The 27,334-nt window shown below is 39.1% G+C and overlaps 1 protein-coding gene across 1 annotated transcript in view; it reads left to right on the top strand.

Moving 5' to 3' along the window:
* STK4 (serine/threonine kinase 4) overlaps positions 1 to 27,334 on the top strand; it is a 98,689-nt gene that overhangs the window by 6,931 nt on the left and 64,424 nt on the right. The window contains exons 3-7 of the mRNA XM_082645398.1: positions 4,987 to 5,115; positions 7,898 to 8,012; positions 18,581 to 18,745; positions 22,653 to 22,820; positions 25,149 to 25,286. Coding sequence (XP_082501524.1) covers positions 4,987 to 5,115; positions 7,898 to 8,012; positions 18,581 to 18,745; positions 22,653 to 22,820; positions 25,149 to 25,286 — 715 coding nt within the window. The remainder of the gene's footprint in view (positions 1 to 4,986; positions 5,116 to 7,897; positions 8,013 to 18,580; positions 18,746 to 22,652; positions 22,821 to 25,148; positions 25,287 to 27,334) is intronic.

The following is a 27,334-nucleotide window of genomic DNA, read 5'->3' as shown; positions in this document are numbered from 1 at the left end:
AGATATGCAATGTTAAACCCAATCCTGGATTACATGGAATAGGTTTTCATGGATTACCTCCCTGTGAAAAACATTAGTCATCATCTTTTTGTAAGTTGGAAAAATACTCTTTGGAATCAAGCAAGAAATCAAGCAGAGAAGGGAAGTAAAAGATGACACCGGCTGCGTCGCTAAAAGGCAAGTACAGGATGAATCTGACACCACAAGTTGACTTGGCGTTGTTAAAGGTAGGCGGGGGGAAAACCCAGTCCTTCTGTGTCTCTTGCCTGCCATTTTCGGCTCTAACTTGACATCCTTGGTATTTCCTCAGGGCAGTGAGTTAAAAGCCCTTAATCTAACCACGTTCGCAGGTTATACTTAGAATAAGATCAAGAGTGGTAGGCATAGTTGATATGTATGTAACTAACTTGTTGCTTTCATTTTTAATGAAAGTATAGTACAGTTGTGAGAACATAGACTCTGAAGTCAGACATATCTGGGTTAAAACTTGCTCTACTGTTTATTAGTCATAATAAACAAGTGAGCTTGAGCAAACTGCTGAATATTTTGAAGCTTCGCAAGCCTCAACTATAAAGTGGGGATATTTGTATCTCCCTCATAGGGTTATGTTGAGTGTTTCATGAGATGGGACTAAAGTACTTAGTACTGTGCTTGTCACCTAATAAGACCTCGTTAAATGGCAACTATTATTATTTTATTTTTAAATATATCAATTGAAGCATTTTTTCAGATCTTATCATGACGAATCAAAGTTAAGTCTTAAGTCTTAAAGTATATTTAGGTGTTTTTGAAGGGAGCTCTGTTTGGGTTGTTTGGTTTTGAGGAATGTCAAAAGAATACTGTAGACAGAGAGTGATCAGGAATGTAAAATAAGGAGAAACTAAGCTAATTATGATTATTTTAAATTATGTTTTAGATCTATGGATGTCTTCATTAAGGACCTTGGAAATTTCCCTGTAAAGACATCACCAGAGAGAAAACAATTAAAACTTCAGATCTTCCCATGTTATCATCATATTGTTTTCTTAAATGATACCACAAGTGCTTGGATTTCTGTCATCCCGACTGAATGAGCCTGAACAAGCTTCATTTAATGAGCAAAATCCCAAAGGAAAACCCAAACTGTGCTTCCTCCCTAAACACAAATGGCCATGCCATCCCTAAATAGTTCTGGAAAATGAATGGATTGTGAACTCTCACTGACATGGGCCTTGTGAAGTGAGCTCTGGCTAAAAGATTGTATCGGATTCCCAAGGCTGCAGCTATTCTGCATTTTGAGGAAATCATGTGGATCCGTGGCAGAGCAGAGCCAAAGCTCCAGACCAGGATGGATGGACAGCACTTGGAAAGTGTTTTGAATTAGAGCCTAGTGCCTTTTTTTTTTCCTCTTATACTTAAAGTTTTACACATCGACTCATTTAAGTTTTTAATCATAGGATAATAACAAAAACATCTTGCCCATGGTTTCATAGCTAGTGAGTGGTATTAAGGCTTATGCCTGGTTAATTTGGCCTCAAATACTGTATAATTTCTATGTTTCTGCATTGACCCTTGCCTTGCATAGCTTGTGGGAAGCACTTCCATCCCCACCATCTTTGTTCTCTGCCAGTTAAAATTCATTGAATCACTGTAGTTTTTGTTGTAGGGAATTAGGTCTTAAGGGACTTGCCTATAAGGGAGCATGACTGCTGAAGCCTTCTAAATCCTCTGTACTGTAAGAGTGATCTGTGGAATCATGAATCTTAATTGTTCCTATGAGCTCTTGGAGTTTTCTTGGCTGTCCAGATAGCATAGTGAGGCGTGGAGGGTGTTCTGGTCAAGACTGCTGAGTAAGTGCACATAGGAACCTCTCCATTTCAAATATATAAGAATAATAAATGAAAAAAAATTTTTTTAATATAAGGATACATAGCCAGCTATCGACCAGGGATAGAAAAGATAGCTGTCGTAGTAAGAGGAGAATAAAGCATGCCTTGTCCTTGTCGGGAGATTGTAGATGGGCTTCCTGTATGAAGTTGTGGTATCATTTGCCTGTGGCCTGGGGAAAAAGCAGAGGGACTGGTCTGACTATAGGAACTGGGCCTGGACTGTATTCAGGTATGGTATCTTGAGGGGCAAAACCCCTAAATCCTAGTGCAAGACCTGGTTTAAATTGTACAGCCTAGATGACTGAGCTAGGGGAACCATGAAACCATCCTGACATCATGAAACACTCATGACAGTGAGCACTGTGTAGAGAAGAATCATTCAAAATAAAAGGAAACCCATCCAAGGAAATCCAGTGCCGTGAGATAATCAGCAGACCTAACAAGTGGGAGAACTCCCACCCAAGGAAATAGAAATAATGGAGCCATCTGAAACAGGATTTAACGTTTGTTTACGATTTTCAAAAAGGTAAAAGGAGGGAATAACATCCTTGAAAGGAGAACACGAAATTATTAACAGGAACAACCCCACGAAAAAAAAAGTTGGGAATCTTGACAATGAAAACTACAATAATTGAAGTTCTAGAGCCCAATAAATTGGATAAACAGTCAACTAGACAAGCTGAAGAGAAGTTGTGAATTGAAAGCTAGAAGTGAGACTGATCACAAAATGCAGGACAAAAATATAGTGTTGGAAACTAGGAAGACAGCATGGATTGAGGAGTTCCAATATAGGTCCAATAGGAACCCTAGAACGAGATTAGAAGTAATAGAGAGGAAATAAAGAGATAATACTAAGAATTTTCCAGACTTGAATAAAGCCTCCAGATTGAAGAAGCTTATGGAGTGCCAAATAAATCAACTTCTAGTTATAGTAAAATTACAGAATGTTAAGGATAAAGAGAAATCTGAAAAGCTACAGAAAGAGAGATTACCCATGAAAAATGATAACCTGATGACAACTGACTTCTTTTTTTTTTTTTTGCGGTACGCGGGCCTCTCGTTGTTGTGGCCTCTCCCGTTGCGGAGCCTGCGGCCATGGCTCACGGGTCCAGCCGCTCCGCGGTACGTGGGATCTTCCCAGGCCGGGGCACGAACCCGTGTCCCCTGCACCGGCAGGTGGACTCTCAACCACTGCGCCACCGGGGAAGCCCGACAACTGACTTCTTTACAGCAATAGAAGATGAAAAGCTACAGTAAAAGAGCTGAGGGAAAGCTATTGTCAAAGAATTCTATATCCAGAAAAACTCGTTCCAGAGTGAGGGTGAAATAAAGACCTTCTTACATGTATGGGACCTAGGGTATCAAGAATAACTTTGGATGAAGTTACAGAATACCCAACTAACAGTGGCTAACCAATAAGAGCATTTAATAACTAAGTAGCAAAAAATCTGGGGGTGAAAGATTCCAGAATGGCTAACTGGCTTGATAATTGTTTAGCATTTGTGTAATCCTCATAGTCTCAAGACGGCCATGTTAGTTTCAAGCATCATGCCTCACCTGACAGTAACCAAAGCAGGAAAGGAAGTGGCAGGTGAAAATGGGCCACCTTGTTTGCTTCTCTCTTACCAGGGAGGAAAGTTTTCCCTAGAGACCCTTCAGAAGAATTCCCCTTAAATTTCATTGGCTGGAACTAGGTCATATGCTTACTACTAGTTCAGTCACTGGCAGAAGGGGATAGAAATCCTGCAATCGGACCACCATGCTTTAGCCCCGGGGACCAAGCATTTGCCACCCTCACAAATCAGGGGGTTATCGTATCAAGGAAGAAGGGTCAGTGGTTGGATCTTCCACACGTGGTCAGCAGTTGCCTTTCCCTGGCAAAAAAAAATATTTTAGGCAACATTTAAGTATCATTATACTAGTTTTGCCAATATAAGGGATTCTGATGGAATGGAAAATTTTTTGTGTGTGCTCTACATAGATTTTTTTTTAAAGTTTTCTGTGGCTTTCACATTGAAACAATCCTTGAGCATCATTTTGTTAGCTAGAGCACTTAGCTACTTTGATGTATTAGGTGGCACCGTTATGATCTTTGTTTTCACTAAGGCAGTAGGGAGAAACAGGTGTGTTGGGGAAGTATGAAAGACAATTTACTCATTATTTCACTGACAGCCATCCAGAATTTCAGTGAAAATGTAATCTATGCAAGATGACGATGATATCTCATTTAACCATCACAATTGTCTTGTAGTAGTATTGTTGTCATTTTACAGGTGAGAAAATTGAGGCACAAGGTTTATCATATGTCTGTAAATGAGAGCTGATATGTAGTGATGGTAGGACTCCAATCCTGGGTCCTTAGATTCTAAATCTACTGTTCTTTTAGCCCCCAAATTGAATAGCTACATAACCTTTTAGTTATCTTGATAATAAACTCGTAAGGGAAGATGGAGCAAAAGGCAAAAAGAATTTGTATGTGCTCTGTTCACCTGATACTAGCATTTAAGAGTCTTACATTTTTAGTTTCCTTAATGTTTTAAGCATTATTACAAGTAAGAGGAGAAAGGACTAAAAGACCTCATGGTACTAGAATGAGTGCAAGAAAACCAAGACCCCCATTTTTGTACCCTAATACAGATGTGGAAAGAATCTAGGCTTTGTATCTGACAGACCTGGATTCATATCCTGGACTGACCGCTTTTTTATCACTTATGTGACCTTGGGCAAGTCATGTAACCTCTCTGAGCCTTTTCACATTTGCCTGTAAAATAGGGATGATGACCCCTTCATGACCCCCTTTTTTGTAAGGATGAACCTCAGATGATGCAATTTCTAGCAGACATCAGACATGGTAGCTACTCTATCACTGTTATTTCCTACTAATACATTCAGTAAAATTTAAATGTGAAGTTTTTAAGATGTCATTTTGTGGTAAGTTCTCTTAAGGACAATTTTTCCCTGAAGTACTTTAGCTATCTCAATTTTGCAAGTGTAGCTAAGTATATATGTCTTGGGCATGTAGGGATATAAATTAGAATGGTGAGTTGCTTGTGTTTTACCACTTTTTATCTCTTGGCTTGCTTTGACTTTGTAAATGTTCTCCTTCCCCCAATTATAGGTCCTATGGCAGCGTGTACAAAGCTATTCATAAAGAGACAGGTCAGATTGTTGCTATTAAGCAAGTTCCTGTGGAGTCAGACCTGCAGGAGATAATCAAAGAAATCTCTATAATGCAGCAATGTGACAGGTAAAGGCATCTGGTGTTATTTTGGAGATAACATGGTTTCGAATATGCTGTGATTATTTAGAGTTTGACGCCTAGAATTGCATTTACTTAGATATTTTGCAAACGGAAGAGTTTAGTGGCATCACTACGAATGTTCTTTTCAGAAAAAAAAATGATGAAAAAGTTTCTGTGTTTCAGCAGCTAAACTTTCAGAGTTTCTATTTTTGCATTGTTTTGTTTTGTTTCAGTTTAGCCCTTTTCAAAACTAGGAAGAAGAGGCAAAGAGGCAGAAGGTGGTGGTGGCTAGCCTTTTTTTCTTTTTTGATAATGATCTCTCTTACTTCCTATTGAGAAAACATTTCTACAGAGACAGCTAAGACGAGATAATTCAAATGGTTTTCGCTCCAGAAACCTTAGAATAGCAAATGGACCTATAAAAAGAGAATACTTATTTAGGTATTACTGTTCTGTTCCTTCCTTCACAATTTTAAGAAGTGATTCCAGCTGAGAGTAGTTAAGTATTTTATTTTTGAGGAACTAAGATTTGTCAAATGCTGCAAGCAGGAAGTCGGGCCAGCAGGCGACCGCAGAAGAGCACGTGGTTTGCCCTGAAGCTCCATGACAACATGGGAGGTCACTGTGGTGGAGCAGGCTTCCTCAGTTTAGATTGGCGAGAAACACAAACGAAAGGGCAGTGGCAGCTCTAGGGAGTTGAAAGGAGAATGAGAAAGTCTTGCAGCTTGAGGCTGCCTTCATCTTTCTGAAGCTCTTTTGGCCGGCAGATCAACTCAGTACCTCCTGTTGGTAAAGCTTGTACCTTAAGGCAGGTGGGGCTACCTGCTAGGCATTTTGCCCAGGAGCCCTTAAGTCTTGTAGACTGGTGAATGCAATCACTTCTCTTCTCCCTCCCTCCCCCCCTTTTTTTTTTCTTTATACTTTTGTGGTTACTCTGTACTGGATAAAACTCTCCTATTTCTTGATTGGAGGGACCAGAGTGAGGTAGCAGTTCTTCTTTGCCTCTTGCATAAGATACATTACAGGAGCTCTTTCCAGTGGGCAGATTGGAACTTTGCCACTTTTGATCGACTGTGCAAGAGCTGTGTTCCAAACAGGGTGTGCAAATGTCTCTAATTAAAGATGAGGGACTTCAAAGAGCCTACTGTGTGCTAAGAAATACAAAGAGATACAGGGCAGAGTGCTGGTCCTCTTAGAGTTTATAGACTTTAATTGGACAGGCCAGGCTTATAGATGTACAGGAGAATCTAGTCGACAATACAAGATTGTATAGGACATACTCCAGCAGTGAGTACCTGACAGTAATTGCCTCGTAGAGGCATTAAATACTATAGAAATTCAGGGAAGGGAGAGCAGTTGTGGTGATCTGTATCTTAAGAGGTATATTCATCCATTTCTTCATTAATATTCATTTTGTGTATTTTTTTTCCTGCTGTCCTTGTCATTGGCATGTTTCCCAAGGATGAAGGGGCGTTTGAAATTTTGAGAGTTAATGCAGCTGAGTTGGTTTTAGCATCTTCCGTTACTATGTTATGCAATATTATTTAGCCCTGATAATGATCTAGCTAAAGCTGGTAGCTTCAGAGGACAGATTATTTCATTTTAAAGGGATTTTGACTTTTTTCTAAAGTCTGTCTTCAAGACCCAAACTTTCTTTTTTTTTTTTTCCGGTACGCGGGCCTCTCACTGTTGTGGCCTCGCCCACTGCGGAGCACAGGCTCCGGACGCACAGGCCCAGCGGCCATGGCTCACGGGCCCAGCCGCTCCGCGGCGTGTGGGATCCTCCCTGCCCGGGCACGAACCTGTGTCCCCTACATCGGCAGGCGGACTCTCAACCACTGCGCCACCAGGGAAGCCCAAGACCCAAACTTTCAAGTCTAATTCTGAATATTTTTCCTTTACAATAGATTGTAGTGTGATTTTATTTTTTTCCTTGTTACAAAGTATACGTGACTTCTTGGAAAAATGCAAATAAAAAAAGAAAGGAAACCACTTTTCTCTTTGGAGAGAGAATCGTTGTTAAATACTACTTGGTATACTTATCCTTCCATATCTGTTTTTGGAGTTTCACCATGCTTGCTATTATGTAACCTGCGTTTTTGTTTGTTTGTTTTTTGGTAAACAGGATATCATCTCGTATTATCAAGTATTCTTCTATAATGTTTTCCATGGATTCATGGTTGTTGCATTAAACGGATATATCATTTCTTTTTTTTTTTTTTTTTTTTTTTTTTTGCGGTACTCGGGCCTCTCACTGTTGTGGCCTCTCCCGTTGTGGAGCACAGGCTCCGGACGCGCAGGCTCAGCGGCCATGGCTCACGGGCCCAGCCGCTCCATGGCATGTGGGATCTTCCCGGACCGGGGCACGAACCCGTGTCCCCTGCATCGGCAGGCGGACTCTCAACCACTGCGCCACCAGGGAAGCCCTGGATATATCATTTCTTAAAGAAACTCCCTAATGTCAGACATTTAGATGGTATCTGAATTTTCACTTTTATAGACAGTACTGTGATGTTACCTATTTTTGAATATCTGTAAATCTTTTCTTAGGATGAATTGCAGACTTACAAATGCTGGGTTGAGGGACCCACACAATTTCTGCACTAATATTACTGCCCTCCAGAAATCAGTACTTTTTTACATTCTCATCAAGTGGGTGCGTGTTTTAACCTTAAATATGAATAATTGATCTTTTGAGCTGAGAAATTAATTTTCACGTATTTAACAGCATGAATCAATAGGGATGTTTGAAGGCTGTTCCACTAACTCGTATCGTCTCTCTCTCTAGCCCTCACGTAGTCAAATATTATGGCAGTTATTTTAAGAACACAGACTTGTGGATTGTGATGGAGTACTGTGGGGCTGGTTCTGTGTCTGATATCATTCGATTACGAAATAAAACAGTAAGTTTACCTTCTGGAATAGTAGGTATTTCCCCCTTTCCATGGTTCTTTCCCCCTCTGCTTTTTGATGTTGCTTAAATGTGGCAGTTTTGATACCAGCCAACCCAGTCCAGTGAAGTGCTTTGCTTATTTCTAACTGGGGACAAAAATGACAGTCAAGTCTTGGTTAAGCAATGAGTTCTGAGTGTTTAAATTTGGTTGGGTTTTCTCCTTCTACCCAGCGTGTTCACAGATTAGTTTCCTAATCAGAGAAAACTCTGTGAAAGATGATTTGCTGTTACTGTGATTGCTGAGAGAAAAGTTAGGAGTCATGGGTTCTAGTTTGGGTTCAGTTGCTTAAACTCTTTGTTTATTCGTTCAGTAAGTATTTCTAGAACACTGGTCTAGGCCTTCGGGATCCAGTAGTAAATAAGACAAGGACCGTGCTCTCGTGGTAGTGCATTTTCTAGTAGGGCAACAAAAAGCAAATTAATGGTAACCAGAGAATAAATACCAGATAGAGAGAACTGCTGTGAAGATAGGGAGTGACAATAAAGTGATAGTGAGTGCTTGGTGGACTACTTGCGAGGAGATGGTTGAGAAACGTTTAAATGTCACTCGGGGAGGCGACATTTAAAGTAAAACATGAATGACAAGAAGGAGCCATGAGTTCTAAAAGAACATTCTAGGTAGAATGAATTTGGCATGTTTGAGTGCTGGAGAGAAGGCCACTACATGACTAGAGAGGAATAGGTAAGGAGGAAGCTGTAAGAGGTGAGGTAAGGCAGGGGGGCAGGGCTAGATTATGTTGTGTATTATTGGCCGTGATAATGAGTTTGATTTTTTTCCACGTACAATAGGAAACGGTTGCTGGGTTCTAAGCAAGTGAGTGAGCCATCTGTTATAAAAGATAACTTCTATAAACAACAAGGTCCTACATAAAAGATAACTTCTATAAACAACAAGGTCCTACTGGGTTGGCCAAAAAGTTGGGTTGGGTGTTTTTTGTTTTTTTAATTTAATTTAATTTATTTTTTTATACAGCAGGTTCTTATTAGTTATCTATTTTATACATATCAGTGTATACATGTCAATCCCAATCTCCCCATGCATCACACCACCACCACCACCCCTGCCACTTTCCCCCCTTGGTGTCCATACGTTTGTTCTCTACATCTGTGTATCTATTTCTGCCCTGCAGACCGGTTCATCTGTACCATTTTTCTAGGTTCCACATATATGCGTTAATATACGATATTTGTTTTTCTCTTTCTGACTTACTTCACTCTGTATGACAGTCTCTAGATCCATCCACGTCTCTACAAATGACCCAATTTAGTTCGTTTTTATGACTGAGTAATATTCCATTGTATATATGTATCACATCTTCTTTATCCATTCGTCTGTCGATGGGCATTTAGGTTGCTTCCATGACCTGGCTATTGTAAACAGTGCTGCAATGAACATTGGGGTGCCTGTGTCTTTTTGAATTATGGCTTTCTCTGGGTATATGCCCAGTAGTGGGATTGCTGGGTCATATGGTAATACTATTTTTAGTTTTTTAAGGAACCTCCATACTGTTCTCCATAGTGGTTGTATCAGTTTACATTCCCACCAACAGTGCGAGAGGGTTCCCTTTTCTCCACACCCTCTCCAGCATTTGTTGTTTGTAGATTTTCTGATGATGCCCATTCTAACTGGTGTGAGGTGATACCTCATTGTAGTTTTGATTTGCATTTCTCTAATAATGAGTGATGTTGAGCAGCTTTTCATGTGCTTCTTGGCCATCTGTATGTCTTCTTTGGAGAAATGTCTATTTAGGTCTTCTGCCCATTTTTGGATTGGGTTGGGTTTTTTTTTTTTTTTTTTTTTTTTTTTTTTTTGCGGTACGCGGGCCTCTCACTGCTGTGGCCTCTCCCGTTGCGGAGCACAGGCTCCGGACGCGCAGGCTCAGCGGCCGTGGCTCACGGGCCCAGCCGCTCCGCGGCATGCGGGATCTTCCCGGACCGGGGCACGAACCCGTGTCCCCCGCATCGGCAGGCGGACCCTCAACCACTGCGCCACCAGGGAAGCCCTGGGTTGGGTTTTTTTTTTTGTTTGTTTGTTTGTTTGTTTTTTGCCGTATGTGGGCCTCTCACTGTGTGGCCTCTCCCGTTGCGGAGCACAGACTCCAGACGCGCAGGCTCAGCGGCCATGGCTCACAGGCCCAGACGCTCCGCAGCATGTGGGATCTTCCCGGACCAGGGCACAAACCCGTGCTCCCTGCGTCGGCAGGCAGACTCTCAACCACTGTGCCACCAGAGAAGCCCTGTTTGTTTTTTTAATATTGAGCTGCATGAGCTGTTTATATATTTTGTAGATTAATCCTTTGTCCGTTGATTCGTTTGCAAATATTTTCTCCCATTCTGAGGGTTGTCTTTTGGTCTTGTTTATGGTTTCCTTTGCTGTGCCAAAGCTTTTAAGTATCATTAGGTCCCATTTGTTTATTTTTGTTTTTATTTCCATTACTCTAGGAGGTGGATCAGAAAAGATCTTGCTGTGATTTATGTCAAAGAGTGTTCTTCCTATGTTTTCCTCTAAGAGTTTTATAGTGTCCGGTCTTACATTTAGGTCTCTAATCCATTTTGAGTTTATTTTTGTGTATGGTGTTAAGGAGTGTTCTAATTTCATTCTTTTATGTGTAGCTGTCCAGTTTTCCCAGCACCACTTATTGAAGAGACTGTCTTTTCTCCATTGTATGTCCTTGCCTCCTTTGTCATAGATTAATTGACCATAGGTGCATAGGTTTATCTCTGGGCTTTCTATGGTGTTCCATTGATCTATATTTCTGTTTTTGTGCCAGGACCATATTGTCTTGATTACTGTATCTTTGTAGTATAATCTGAAGTCAGGGAGTCTGATTCCTCCAGCTCCATTTTTTTCCCTCAAGACTGCTTTGGCTATTTGGGGTCTTTTGTGTCTCCATACAGATTTTAAGATTTTTTGTTCTAGTTCTGTAAAAAATGCCACTGGTAATTTGATAGGGATTGCATTGAATCTGTAGATTGCTTTGGGTAGTATAGTCATTTTCACAATATTGATTCTTCCAATCCAAGAACATGGTATATCTCTCCATCTGTTGGTATCATCTTTAATTTCTTTCATCAGTGTCTTATAGTTTTCTGCATACAGGTCTTTTCTCTCCCTAGGTAGGTTTATTCCTAGGTATTTTATTCTTTTAGTTGCAGTGGTAAATGGGAGTGTTTCCTTAATTTCTCTTTCAGATTTTTCATCATTGGTGTATAGGAATGCAAGAGATTTCTGTGCATTAATTTTGTGTCCTGTAACTTTACCAAATTCATTGATTAGCTCTAGTAGTTTTCTGGTGGCATCTTTAGGATTCTCTATGTATAGTATCATGTCATCTGCAAACAGTGGCAGTTTTACTCCTTCCTTTCCAGTTTGTATTCCTTTTGTTTATTTTTCTTCTCTGATTGCCGTGGCTAGGACTTCCAAAACTATGTTGAGTAATAGTGGCAAGAGTGGACATCCTTGTCTTGTTCCTGATCTTAGAGGAAATGCTTTCAGTTTTTCACCATTGAGAATGATGTTTGCTGTTTGTTTGTCCTATATGGCCTTTATTATGTTGAGGTAGTTTCCCTCTGTGTCCATTTTCTGGAGCGTTTTTGTCATAAATGGGTGTTGAATTTTGTCAAAAGCTTTTTCTGCATTTATTGAGATGATCATATGGTTGTTATTCTTCAATTTGTTAATATGGTGTATGACATTGATTGATTTGTGTATATTGAAGAATCCTTGCATCCCTGGGATAAATCCCACTTGATCATGGTGTATGATCCTTTTAATGTGTTGTTGGATTCTGTTTGCTAGTATTCTGTTGAGGATTTTTGCATCTATAGTCATCAGTGATATTGGTCTGTAATTTTCTTTTTTTGTAGTATCTTTATCTGGTTTGGGTATCAGGGTGATGGTGGCCTCATAGAATGAGTTTGGGAGTGTTCCTTCCTTTGCAATTTTTTGGAAGAGTTTGAGAAGGATGGGTGTTAGCTCTTCTCTAAATGTTTGATAGAATTCACCTGTGAAGCCATCTGGTCCTGGACTTTTGTTTGTTAGAAGATTTTTAATCACAGTTTCAATTTCATTACTTGTGATTGGTCTGTTCATATTTTCTATTTCTTCCTGGTTCAGTGTTGGAAGGTTATACCTTCCTAAGAATTTGTCCATTTCTTCCAAGTTGTCCATTTTATTGGCATAGAGTTGCTTGTAGTAGTCCCTTAGGGTGCTTTGTATTTCTGCCGTGTCTGTTGTAACTTCTCCTTTTTCATTTCTAATTTTATTGGTTTGAGTCCTCTCCTTCTTTTTCTTGATGAGTCTGGCTAATGGTTTATCAATTTTGTTTTATCTTCTCAAAGAACCAGCTTTTAGTTTTATTGATCTTTGCTATTGTTTTCTTTGTTTCTATTTCATTTATTTCTGCTCTGATCTTTATGATTTCTTTCCTTCTGCTAACTTTGGGTTTTGTTTGTTCTTCTTTCTCTAGTTCCTTTAGGTGTAATGTTAGATTGTTTATTTGAGATTTTTCTTGTTTCTTGAGGTAGGCTTGTATTGCTATAAACTTCGCTTTTATAACTAACTTCTTTTGCTGCATCCCATAGGTTTTGGATTGTCATGTTTTCGTTGTCATTTGTCTCTAGGTATTTTTTGATTTCCTCTTTGATTTCTTCAGGGATCTCTTGGTTATTTAGTAACGTATTGTTTAGCCTCCATGTGTTTTTGTTTTTTACATTTTTTTTCCTGTAATTGATTTCTAATCTCATAGTGTTGTGGTCAGAAAAGATGCTTGATATGATTTCAGTTTTCTTAATTTACTGAGGTTTGATTAGTGACCTAAGATGTGATCTGTCCTGGAGAATGTTCCATGTGCACTTGAGAAGAAAGTGTAATCTGCTGTTTTTGGATGCAGTATCCTATAAATATCAATTGAATCGATCTGGCCTGTTTTGTCATTTAAAGCTTGTGTTTCCTTATTAATTTTCTGTTTGGATGATCTGTCCATTGGTGTACGTGAGGTGTTGAAGTCAGCCACTATTATTGTGTTGCTGTTGATTTCCCCTTTTATAGCTGTTAGCAGTTGCCTTATGTATTGAGGTGCTCCTATGTTGGGTGCATATATAGTTGTTATATCTTCTTTTTGGATTGATCCCTTGACCCCTTGTCCTTTGTAACATTCTTTATTTTAAAGTCTATTTTATCTGATATGAGTATTGCTACTCCAGCTTTCTTTTGATTTGCATTTGCATGGAATATGTTTTTCCATCCCCTCACCTTCAGTCTGTATGTGTCCCTAGGTCTGAAGTGGGTCTCTTGTAGACAGCATATATATGGGTCTTATTTTTGTATCCATTCAGCGAGCCTGTGTCTTTTGGTTGGAGCATTTAATCCATTTACATTTAAGGTAATTATCGATATGTATGTTCCTATTAACCATTTTCTTAATTGTTATGGGTTTGTTTTTGTAGGTCCTTTTCTCTTGTGTTTCCCACTTAGAGAAGTTCCTTTAGCATTTGTTGTAGAGCTGGTTTGGTGGTGCTGAATTCTCTTAGCTTTTGCTTGTCTGTAAAGCTTTTGATTTCTCCATTGAATCTGAATGAGATCCTTGCTGGGTAGAGTAATCTTGGTTGTAGGTTCTTCCCTTTCATCACTTTAAATATATCATGCCACTCCCTTCTGGCTTGTAGAGTTTCTGCTGAGAAATCAGCTGTTAACCTTATGGGAGTTCCCCTGTATGTTATTTGTCATTTTTCCCTTGTTGCTTTCAATAATTTTTCTTTATCTTTAATTTTTGTTAATTTGATTACTGTGTGATTACTATGTGTCTTGGTGTGTTTCTCCTTGGGTTTATCCTATATGGAACTCTCTGCGCTTCCTGGACTTAGGTGGCTACTTCCTTTCCCATGTTAGGGAAGTTTTCGACTATAATCTCTTCAAATATTTTCTCGGGTCCTTTCTCTCTCTCTTCTCCTTCTGGGACCGCTATAATGCGAATGTTGTAGCGTTTAATGTTGTCCCAGAGGTCTCTTAGGCTCTCTTCATTTCTTTCCATTCTTTTTTCTTTATTCTGTTCCGCAGCAGTGAATTCCACCATTCTGTCTTCCAGGTCACTTATCCATTCTTCTGTGTCAGTTATTCTGCTATTGATTCCTTCTAGTGTATTTTTCATTTCAGTTATTGTATTGTTCATTTCTGTTTGTTTGTTCTTTAATTCTTCTAGGTCTTTGTTAAACATTTCTTGCATCTTCTCGATCTTTGCCTCCATTCTTTTTCCGAGGTCCTGGATCATCTTCACTATCATTATTCTGAATCTTTTTCTGGAAGGTTGCCTATCTCCACTTCATTTAGTTGTTTTTCTGGGGTGTTATCTTGTTCCTTCATCTGGTACATAGCCTTCTGCCTTTTCATCTTGTCTGTCTTTCTGTGAATGTGACTTTTGTTCCACAGGCTGCAGGGTTGTAGTTCTTCTTGCTTCTGCTGTCTGCCCTCTGGTGGATGAGGCTATCTAAGAGGCTTGTGCAACTTTCCTGATGGGGGGGACTGGTGGTGGGTAGATCTGGCTGCTGCTCTGGTGGGCAGAGCTCATTAAAACTTTAACCTGCTTGTCTGCTGATGGGTGGGGCTGGGTTCTCTCCCTGTTGGTTGTTTGGCGTGAGGCAACCCAATACTGGAGCCTACCTGGCTCTTTGGTGGAGCTGATGGCGGGCTCTGGGAGGGCTCACGCCAAGGAGTACTTCCCAGAACTTCTGCTGCCAGTGTCCTTGTCCTCATGGTGTGACACAGCCACCCCCCCACCTCTGCAGGAGACCCTCCATCACTAGCAGTTAGGTGTGGTTCAGTCTCTGTGGGGTCACTGCTCCTTCCTCTGAGTCCTGCTGCGCACACTACTTTGTGTGTGTGCTCCAAGAGTGGAGTCTTTTTCCCCCAGTCCTGTCAAAGTCCTGCAATCAAATCCCGCTAGGCTTCAAAGTCTGCCTCTCTAGGAATTCCTCCTCCCGTTGCCAGACCCGCAGGTTGGGAAGCCAGACGTGGGGCTCAGAACCTTCACTCCAGTGGGTGGACTTCTGTGGTATAAGCGTTCTCCAGTTTGTGAGTCACCCACCCAGCAGTTATGGGATTTGATTTTACTGTGATTGTGCCCCTGCTACCGTCTCATTGTGGCTTCTCCTTTGTCTTTGGATGTGGGGTATCTTTTTTGGTGAGTTCCAGTGTCTTCCTGTCAGTGACTGTTCAGCAGTTAGTTGTGATTCTGGTGCTCTCGCAGGAGGGAGTGAGCACACGTCCTTCTGCCCTGCCATCTTGAAACAATCTCCTCGGTTGGGTTTTCCATAAGATGTTATGGAAAAACCTGAACGAACTTTTTGGCCAACCGAATATATTTGATGTCCTGTGATTAAACCATAATGGAAAAGAATATGAAAAAGAATGTATGGCTATGTATAACTAAATCACTTTGCTGTACAGCAGAAATTAACATTGTAAATCAACTATACATCATACATTTTTAAAAATATAAAATAAAAATATAACTATAAAAAATAAAAAGATAACTTCTATGTGGACTGTGAATGGATAAGAGTAGAAGCAGGGACTTCCTTAGCCTTTAGTGTTTTGTTTTGTTGTAATAAGAAAAATAGGAATAATAGTACCTATTTTAAGTATATGCAGAATTTTGAAAATTAGTTTAATTTTGTGAAAATACTTTGCAAATTGTGAGGTGCTATACAAATTATAAGGTGGGAGTGTTTTAAAACTCAGTTTTAACTTGGATTATCCATACTACTATATCATTTTCTTAATTTACATTATTCAGAGTTAGCATGTTTGTCTAACTAAACAGCACGTTCTTTAGCTAGGAGTAATATCCTAACGTAAGACATATGTTAAGAAGTCCCAAAGCTTCAATAATTAATTTATTGAATTAAAAATTGGGTTCCAAGGTTTCTTATATGCAGCATGAAGTTATTTTGTTTCAAGTATTTTAAAACAATCCAAAATTAATTTTAATGATGCTTTTGATGTTTTTTGATGTTTTAATATTAGTTTATTACATTCATGTAATTTTTAACTATTAAGTGCTAATCTTTAACTATTACATATTATTTTGCGAAATGTTTTAACTCTGCACTGTCCAGCCTGATAGCTAACCCCTGTGGTTATTTACGACTTGAAATGTGGTTAGTCTGAATTTAAATGTGCTGTAATATAAAATACCTGATTTTGAAATATTATTACCAAAAAAAGAACATAGAAAATTTTTAACTTTTTGGTATATTGGAATGATAATATTTTTGGATAAATATGGTTAAGTAAAATATACAATGAAAATTAATTTTGCTTGTTTCATTTTCTTTTTAAAGTGTGGCTACTAGAAAATTAAAAGTTATATTTGTGGCTCACATTATATTTCTGTTGGGTAGTGCTACCTTAACTGATTAACTCAGCTGGTTAGAATAAAGAGTTAGTAAGTCGTGAACTTTGTTCTTTGGCCACAGAAGGTACCCCAAATTCTTGCTTGCCACTGTGCCAGTAGTGTTTGCTTGCATCTTAATGAAAGCTCTGTCATTTATTAGCTCTGTGACCTTTGGCACAAATTACTTGTCTGTGCTTCACCTTCATTATCTATAAAACGGTGATGATAATAATAGTACCTACCTCATTCGATTTTTTTTTTTTTTTTTGGCTGTGTTGGGTCTTCGTTGCTGCACCTGGGCTTTCTCTAGTTGTGGCGAGTGGGGGCTACTCTTCGTTGCGGTGCACAGGCTTCTCAATGCAGTGACTTCTCATTGTGGAGCACGGACTCTAGGCACGCGGGCTTCAGTAGTTGTGGCACACGGGCTCATAGTTGTGGCTCACGGGCCCTAGAGCACAGGCTCAGTAGTTGTGGCACACGAGCTTAGTTACTCCGCGGCATGTGGGATCTTCCCGGACCAGGGATCGAACCCATGTCCCCTGCTTTGGCAGGCAGATTCTCAACTACTGTGCCACCGGGGAAGCCCCTCATTCGATTTTTATAAGGATTCAGTGAGATTATAAAAGTAGTGCGTAGCATAGATGAAATGCTTAATATTTTTAGTTATTTTTAATATTATTAGCATAGTGCCTGGCTCATAATAGATGCTTATTACATATTTGGTGATTGATTGATTGATTCTGTAATAGTTATTAAACAACATGGATTCTTACATGCCTTACTATATCATTTGATTTTCATGACGATCTTGAAGAAAGGTGATTTGCCTATTTTATAGATGGAGCAACTGAGACTAAGAGACATTAGATAACTTGCTGAAGTCACACAACTAGAAAGTAGAGCCAAGAGTAAAAACTAGGTCTTTCTAATCCTAAATTGCATATTTTTTGCACCACAGCACATTCCCTTCTAAATATGAGTTGTTTGTCAGAAGGGACTGATTGAGAGTCTGTTGATTGAGTTTGTTTAGGACTGGGGTTGGATCAGCACAAAGTCAGCATTGCACTGATCAGATATTCTGTTAGTCTGCCTCATTCTTGCTTACGTTTACTTATCATCATTCAGCAAATATTTTTTCAGGACCTACAGTGTGCTATGTGGCTTTGTTGGTGCTAGGGATTCAATAGTAAGCAAATCAAAGACATTTTTAAATGGAGCTTATGTTTCTAATAGGGAAGACATCACATAAATAGGTATACAGATAATGTATAGTATGTCAGATGGTGATAATGCTGCAACGACCAATAATTAGGATAAGGGGATAGAGAATGGTCTAGGAATGGAGGGAGCTAGCGAAGGCCTCTCTGATTTTCTGATGAGGTGACATTTGGGCAGAGACAGTGAAGTAAGGGACCAACTCATCCAGAAATCTAGTTGAAGGGCACTGCAGGCAGAGAGAACAGATAAAAAGGCCCAGAAGTGGTAGTGTGTTTAGAGTGTTCAAGGAATAGCAGGGTAGCCTATGTGGCTGAAACAGGATGGGCAAGGTAGAAGGTGATAGAAGATGAAGGTAGCTGGGAGCCAGATAAGGTAAGACCTTGGTGAGGACTGGCTTTAATTCTGGGTGACTTAGAAAGCCACTGGACGATTTTGAGCAGGTATGGCTTATATTTTAAACGGTTCATTATGGCTGCTGTGTGGAAAATACAATGTAAAGGCTCAAGGGCAGAAGCAGTGAGACCATTTAGGAGATTATTAGAATAGTTCTGGCAGGGCATTATGGTGGCTTGGATCTGGGTGATTACAGAGGATATAGTTGCATATATTTTGAAGATAGAGAAGAGCCAAGGATGACCTCAAGGTTTTTGGCCAGAGCAACTGGAAGAATGAAATTGCCTTTTACTGAGAGAGAGAAGACCATGGGAAGAGTAGAGTAGGTGAGTGGGTGGTAAAGAAAGGGATAGGGTGGTGGTAAAAATAAAGAATTTGATTTTGACATGTTATGCTTATGATGCTTGTTAGGTATTCATTTGGAGGTGTTGTGTGGGCAAATATATGAATCTGATATTTGGGGAGAGATCTGGGCTGGAAATATAAGAATTTTAACTTCTCATTCTTTTTTCAGTTAACAGAAGATGAAATAGCTACAATATTACAGTCAACACTTAAGGGACTGGAATACCTTCATTTTATGAGAAAAATACACCGAGATATCAAGGCAGGAAATATTTTGCTAAATACAGAAGGTCATGCCAAACTTGCAGATTTTGGGGTAGCAGGTCAACTTACAGTAAGTAAAAATGTTGCTTGTGTAGGTAACTTTCAGGTCTTTCTTGAGAAGGAGTTCCTTTTATTTATTTATTTTAAAATATAATATTTGATATAATTGAGTTGTAAAAAATTTAAAAATGTACCAATAGGTTACAAAGGAGCTGGTAGGTTATTTTAGATCCTTTCCTGGAGTTCAGGTCCGATAGTTTAACTTTGTTTAGCTTTGATAAAGATAAAAACTAAAACAGGAAATAATGGAGTAGAAGTTTAAATTCTGTTGGGCTACATCATCATATTTATAAAAGGAAGAAGAATTAAATCTAAATGGCTTTCCTTGAGTAAGACAGAATGTCATCTCATTCAGCCTCCAGGTAGCAGTTGGGTTTACTGAAAACACTCTCCTCATTTGGTTCCAAAATACAGACTCTTGATTTTCCTCCTACCTCAGTAGTGCATGGCAATGAAATAAACCTTGTTTTAAAACAGGAAGTCTAAAATTCTCTGATTCTGTAAAATCAGATAATATGTGTGAAATATGTGTATAAAAATAGTAGGAGTTCTGGACAGATATATACTAAAATTTGCAAAAATGTTATCTGTCATTTGTCTTGGGTAGTAGAAAAATACATACATATATATAGTTTGTTTAGAGCTGGTATTATATACAGGTTTTATTTTTAAAAATTTTAAATCTGCCTGGAACATATTAGGGAGTTTCATAGGTATTACAGCAGCACAAAAATTGCTTTGATATTTTAAAAAACTTAGGAATTTATTCCATACTGTGATTTGTGGGCTCTTCCAAAGATTTTGTTGTTAGCACATAAGTAAACAGTACTAAACAGTATTATCTAAATTACAATCTTAATAAGGAAACCAAATTGAAAAAAAATCTCCTGGTGCTGTGTAAAAGATACTACAATTTAAAATATCAATTGCATTTAGTAACTGAGACTTTTTTCACAGAAATAGAAAATAACAATCTTAAAATTCATATGGAACCACAAAAGGCCCCAAATAACCAAAGCAGTCTTGAGAAAGGAGAACAAAGCTGGAGGTTTCACACTTCTTGATTGCAAACTCTATTACAAAGCTAAAGTAATGAAAACAGTATGGTATTGGCATAAAAATAGACATGTAGACCAACGGAACAGAATCAAGAGCCCAGAAATAAACTCATGTTTATACGGTCAACTAATATTTGACAACAGAGCCAAGAATGCTCAGTGGGAAAAGATGGTCTCTCCAATAAATGATCTTGGGAAAACTAGATATTCATATGCAAAAAAATGAAACTGGACCCCTTTCTTATACCACTCACAAAAATTAACTCAAAATGGATTAAAAACCTAAATATGAGGCCTGAAACCCAAAAACTCCTAGAAGAAAACATAGGGAAAATGCTCCTTGGCATTGGTCTTGGCAGTGATTTTTTGGATATGACAGTAAAAGCACAAACAGTGGGACGTCATTGAGATTTTGGTTGGGATTGAATTGAAGTGTGTTGAGGTTGTGTTGAATCGTAAATCAATTTGGAAAATATTGCCATCTTCATGATGTTATGCTTTAAAAGTCCTTTTCTGCTTCAACATTGTATAGCTATTCATCTATACTTTCCTTTAGTACTTTTTGTTCTTTATATTTAAATTTTCATCCTATTTGAACTTACTTTGGTGAAAGCATAAGGTAGGAATTTAAGTGTAGAATCTTACAAATGAATAGACAATTGCCCAGTGCTTTTTTCCCCCCATAATCTATCCTTTGCTTGCTGATTTAAAAATGACGTTTTAATTATATCTTTAAATTATACATTTATATACATATAGGGGTGTGTGTGTGTGTTTGTATACCATAATCTGTTTCTGGACTTAATATTTTCCATTGCTATGCTACTATACTAATATAACTTTGTAATACAGATCTAGTTAGGTTAGTATCTACTTATTACTCTTAATGTTCAAAAAACGTTTAGTTATCCAGATATCCATTTCTAATTGGAAATAAACCTTGACAACAACATTGACTGTCACCACTTGAATGGTGCAAATTTGAAGTTTCAGAGGAAAGGAAATGACTTAAGCAGTAAGTTAGTTCCTTTGTTAATTTTTTACATAGGACTGACAAAGTGAGATCAATTTAAAAATATTACCTGTTGTTTGCTCCTGACTGGCATAACCTAACTTAAGTGATAGACATTTTAGAAGGAACATGGGTGATGATGATGGGAAGTCCTGTTGTCTATTTAGTTCTGTTTAAAATCCTTCTCTTCCTAAAACACAGGAATTCTAGAAAGGTTCTCTTTCATAGGGCCTTGCTATTCTGGGAAAGTATGCAAGTAGTTATTTGCCCATGTGTACTATATTCATATATTATTTAAGCCCCAAAGTAAGACTATATATATACAGTATAATATTATATAAATATATATATATTATAAAAAAGAAAATCACATATGTACTATATGTACACACATATTTTCTCTTTTTAAAATTTTCTCTTTTAAAAATTTCCTGATTGCACATGTAATACACACTCACATAATCCAGCTGAGTGTTACAGAAGTATACGGGATGGAAAGTAAAAGTCTTTTGTAATTCTGTCTTCTAGATATGACTCTTGTTAATAGTTTGGTGTATATTACTTGGAGATTTTTTTTTCTATCCATATAACAACAATGTTTATTATTATTGGTTGTTGTTTTATTGTTGTTCTGATCATTGTTTTTCTTTTACAAAGACAAGGCTGTATTATATATAATTTTGAACATAAGTTTTTTGCTTCACAATGTGTCTTGTACATTTTTTCCATGTCAGAAAAGTGTACCTAGGTCCTTTTTTTTTCATTGTATGGATATGTATTATATTTAACTTACTTCCTTTAGTTGGTTATTTGTGTTGTTTCCTTTTTTTCTCCCCCCCCCTTCTATTACAAATATTTCTACAGTACTTGTGCATATATCTTGGGGTACTTACATATAGGACACATTTCTAGAAATAGATTTGAATCAAAGGATCTGGACATATAAAGTTAATAAATATCACCAAGTTGCATACTAAAACATTGTATCAGTTTATGCTCCTATAACATTGTATTTTAGTGCCTGTATTTTAATCTATGCTATTATCAGCAATAGTCATTAGTAATCAATCTCATTTTAGTGTTTCATTAATTGATTGATTATTATTTTTTAAATTTATTTATTTATTTTTGGCTGTGTTGGGTCTTCGTTTCTGTGCGAGGGCTTTCTCTAGCTGTGGCAAGCGGGGGCCACTCTTCATCGCGGTGCGCGGGCCTCTCACTATCGCGGCCTCTTGCTACGGAGCACAGGCTCCAGACGCGCAGGCTCAGTAGTTGTGGCTCACGGGCCCAGTTGCTCCGTGGCATGTGGGATCTTCCCAGACCAGGGCTCAAACCCATGTCCCCTGCATTAGCAGGCAGATTCTCAACCACTGCGCCACCAGGGAAGCTCGATTGATTATTTTTTATTTCTTTTATTTTTTATTTTTTTGCGATATGCGGGCCTCTCACTGTTGTGGCCTCTCCCGTTGCGGCCTCTCCCGTTGCGGAGCACAGGCTCCGGACGCGCAGGTTCAGCGGCCGTGGCTCACGGGCCCAGCCGCTCCGCGGCATGTGGGATCCTCCCGGACCGAGGCATGAACCCGTGTCCCCTGCATCGGCAGGCGGACTCTCAACCACTGCACCATCTGGGAAGCCCTCGATTGATTATTTTTTGTGTTTTAATAATTGATTGAGAATCTTTTCTGTTTCTATGTCATTTGAATTTCTTTTGTGACTTGCTTGATCAATCATGCTTGAGTATGGTTTGTGATTGTATTTCAAGTCTAAGACATTTCTTATTGCTGAAAGGGACTCTCTTTCTCAACAGTTTTATTGCTTAGTGTTGATCTCTCTCCTTTCTATTTTAGGATACCATGGCCAAGCGAAATACAGTGATAGGAACACCATTTTGGATGGCTCCAGAAGTGATTCAGGAAATTGGGTACAACTGTGTGGCAGACATCTGGTCGTTGGGAATAACAGCCATAGAAATGGCTGAAGGAAAGCCCCCATATGCCGATATCCATCCTATGAGGGTAAGGAAATGGACAGAAAACCAGTGGGGTGGTTAGTTACCGGTGATCATTAGAAACTTAGTTAAATGACTTACTTGGTTGGGTACCAAACAATAAATGAATTAATTGTAAATAATTGATAAGTGTCAGTCTAGACTCCAGATGATGATACACTTCCACTAGTTGTAGTCACTAATGAAGTCAAGTGTAATCCACCCCTCTCCATTCTAGAGGTTGTGTATTAATAGCCCTCTGGTAGGACGTGGGCCAGGAAATGCGTGGTTGACGTGTACAGTGTGTATGTTTTTAATAGTTCAGGTGCTCACATTTTAACATAACAACACTAACTGGAGCTGAGCAGCAGTCCTCTCCTTTATACGGGGCATGGTCTTTCCACTTTATCAGTCTCCACGATTCCCTATTCGCCAAGTATCACTTACTGCAGTGTTTTCTCTAATGTTTTTTATAGTAGTATTAAGAGGAAAGTAGACTATTTTTTTAAACTCATGTCACTGACACCCAGTCTGATTCATTTGTTGTCTTTTTCCTGCCTGGCCCTTATAGGTATTTACATGTGTAAGTTCTGGAGGCTCTGTAGTCTCCAACTTCCATCCACTTTTAGGGTCTGAAGGGCCCATAGGTTCAGTCTCCATTGAAACTCCTTCAGTGTAGCTACGCTAAGCAGTTGCCAGGCTTTCCCCACCCCAGAACCCCTCATGATAGCACTGTTATAAGACTTTGACCCTACCTTCTTCAGCGGCTCCGTAGTCCTCTCCATACTGCCCAACTCAGCCCCTCCTCTCTTCTGATTAAGTAGTCCTTCTATTAATAGACTTAACATTTATTTATTTATTTATTTAAATTTTATTTATTTATTTATTTATTTATGGCTGCATTGGGTCTTTGTTGATGTGCACGGGCTTTCTCTAGTTGCAGTGAGCGGGGGCTACTCTTTGTTGCAGTGCGCGGGCTTCTGATTTCAGTGGCTTCTCTTGTTGCGGAGCAAAGGCTCTAGGCACGTGGGCTTCAGTAGTTGTGGCACGTGGGCTCATTAGTTGTGGCTCATGGGCTCTAGAGCACAGGCTCAGTAGTTGTGGCACATGGGCTTAGTTGCTCCATGGCATGTGGGCTCTTCCCGGACCAGGGCTTGAACCCCTGTCCCCTGCATTGGCAGGTGGATTCTTAACCATGGCGCCACCAGGGAAGCCCCCAGTTTTTTAAAAAGTATGCATGTGCCCAAAGATAAGCTCCTGTCTTTTTGGGGGGGCAGAAGTGGAGAAGGGTGGGAAGATTTACTCGTTATATTTTTAGATTTAAAGAATATAATTTAAGCTGATTATTGCAAAGAGTTTTATGTTTTTTGTTTTGTTTTTTGGGTTTTTAAAATTAATTTATTAATTAATTTATTTATTTTTGGCTGTGTTGGGTCTTCGTTTCTGTGCGAGGGCTTTCTCTAGTTGCGGCGAGCAGGGCCACTCTTCATCGCGGTGCGCGGGCCTCTCACTATCGCGGCCTCTCTTGTTGCGGAGCACAGGCTCCAGACGCGCAGACTCAGTAGTTGTGGCTCACGGGCCTAGTTGCTCCGCGGCATGTGGGATCCTCCCAGACCAGGGCTCGAACCCGTGTCCCCTGCATTAGCAGGCAGACTCTCAACCACTGTGCCACCAGGGAAGCCCCAAGAGTTTATGTTTTTAAAAAACTGTACCTCTTTTATTGGAAACTCAATAAATAATACAGACATACCTCATTTCATTGTGCTTCACTCTATTGAGTTTTTGACAAATTGAAGGTTTGTGACAACCCTGTGTTAAGAAAGTCTATCAGTGCCATTTTTCTTTTTCTTTTTTTTAAAGACTATTTTAAAAAATTAATTAATTTATTTGTTTGGCTGAGTTGGGTCTTAGTTGCAGCATGTGGGCTCTTCGTTGCAGCGTGCGGGCTTCTCTCTAGTTGTGACACGCAGCCCTAGAGCACGCGGGCTCAGTAGTTGTGGCATGTGGGATCTTAGTTCCCTGACCAGGGACCAAATCCACGTCCCCTGCATTGGAAGGCAGATCCTTAACCACAGGACCACTAGGGAAGTCCCTATCAGCGCCATTTTTCCAACAGCATTTGCTCACTTTGTGTCTCTGTGTCACATTTTGGTAATTCTCGCAATATTTCAAACATTTTCACTATTATTATATTTGTTATAGTGATCTACTTTGAGATACCTGGATTTTTGTTGTAATTTGGATGTGCTTGTAGTGGAGAAGAGAAAAATCATTTTATAAAACTCCAAATGTATTTCCAGTCATATTTTTATTGGAGCATCACTTTTATTTTGACAAATTTTTTTTTTTAAACTAGGCAATCTTCATGATTCCTACCAACCCACCTCCCACATTCCGAAAGCCAGAACTGTGGTCAGATGGCTTCATGGATTTTGTGAAGCAGTGTCTCATAAAGAGCCCTGAGCAGAGAGCCACGGCCACTCAACTCCTACAGGTATGAATCACCCTGGGGTGCTGCCTCTTCCTGTTTCATTCACAGGCCGACCCAAAGATGCTGTTAACCCACCTACATGGAGATGGTAAAGAGATATAAAATATTCCCTTTGAACGTAACTGCTTAGAAAAGGCATAGGGAATAAAGTTAAATCATTGAACAAGATAATAAGAAAATACAGGGCTCTATGGGATTAGAGAACAGGAACTGACATTTATTGAGCACCTACTGTGTGCTAGATACTTTGCGTGTTGTGCCATTTAATCATCACATACACCCTGTGAGAGAGGGGTATTAATTTACTTTTATAGGTGAGAAAATGAAGATTTAGAGAGGTTAACTCATTTAGAGCCACTCAGCTGGTAAACAGCGAAGCCAGGATTAGAACCTAAGTCTTTTTGATCCCAAAGCAGGAGTGCCATTAAAGATACCCAGTTCTGACAGAGAACTGGGATCAATGGTAGGTGCTGTTGTAGCTCAGGGTGGAAAGAGGCCACTTTGGACTAAAGATACCAGGACTGCTTTCCTGGAGGAGGTAACCTGTGTGCTTGGGCCTTGAAGGATGGGTGGGGTTTGGCAGGCAGTATGCTTAATAGTTAGGAGCTTGGATTCTGGAGCCTGTCCTGGGGTTTGAATCATAGCTCCCTGTTTGCTAGCTCTGTGACCTTGGGCAAGTAATATAACCTCTTTGTTACTTTAGTTTTCTTATCTATACAGTGGAGATTAAGTACCTGCCCCATATGTTGGTTGTGAAGATTAAGTGATATAATATGTATGACTTTGAACAATGCTTTACACATATTAAAGATAGTATATAATGGATTTGGCAAATACCTGCTATTATTACTGAGCTAGGCCAATGGTTTTCAGTCATGTCAGATCCAATGTCCCCTTTTTATAACCAATACATATTTTTTTAACATTTATATAATATTTATAATCCTTTTGGAATGAAACTCATAGATGCTAAAATCAGAATCAGGGTAATGTTGGTGCTGTGATGGAGAAATATAAGAATAATAATTTATAATAATACAAATGTCAGTATAGAAATGCTCTAGCTTTTCAATTTATAGACATAATGAAGTAATGAGACAACTGTATCTAGCATCATGAATGAGTTTAGATTTAAGATCAGTAAGAAGAACAGAAACCATTCCATTCAAGAAACACAGGAAAATGAGTGTATGGACGCTAACAGAAATCTAATGTTAAGTAATAACAGGGCAGACTCATTTATATATGATAAGAGGAGGGAAATGATCTTATAGACTTGCCCAGTGGAGAGAACAAGGAAATACGATATTCTTGCAAACGAGCTGGGTCTTATTTCCAAGAGCAGTGGCAAATTCTTTTCCTGCCTGGATGGGGTACTGATGCAGCTTTATGGACAAGATATCTTCTGTATTTCGATCATACCACACGTTGAGGTATACTCTCTGCTTCTTGGGTCCTTGCAAAGACCTTGGAGCCCATATCCTCTGGTGGGTGCTGGGGAACAGAGAATGGATTACAGATAAACACTGAGGGCAATGTCAGAATAAGTTTGGAAAACAATAGGCAATGCTCCCCCGCCCCCCAAAAAAAGAGTTTCCACATGTAACTTTCACAGTATAGATTTCTTACTGTGTTACAAAGGCAGACAACAAAAATATAAGATGGTATTAACATTAAAAACTTTAAGCTATTTCTGTGAAGGAAAGTCAGCAATATCCCTGCGTTTCAAGTATCTTTGCAGATTGAATAATATTGGGGCCTACATCTGTTACATATTAGTGACCAGTTTTAGTATTTATGTAGTAACTACACTTTGGCACTAAAATCCTTTTTACCTAAATACATAGTTGGAAATGCTATAGGACATTGAATAGAAAGAACAAGCAGGAGGAGTAAACTATTCAGTGATTTCTAAACAATGTCTTTATTCCGCTTAAGCCCCCTCTCCAGAATCACCTCCCAAATTACTAGACTTTTCGCTTATCTCTTAAAGAAGTTCATCAACATTATTTATCAAAGTGTATATGTACTCTGAGACATTTTAAAGATAT

Source organism: Mesoplodon mirus (assembly GCF_964341445.2).
Source record: "Mesoplodon mirus genome assembly, chromosome: 15".
Taxonomy (NCBI): Eukaryota; Metazoa; Chordata; class Mammalia; order Artiodactyla; family Ziphiidae; genus Mesoplodon; species Mesoplodon mirus.
Note: the sequence above shows the minus strand (reverse complement) of the source record. Positions and strands in the feature narration are given on the sequence as shown.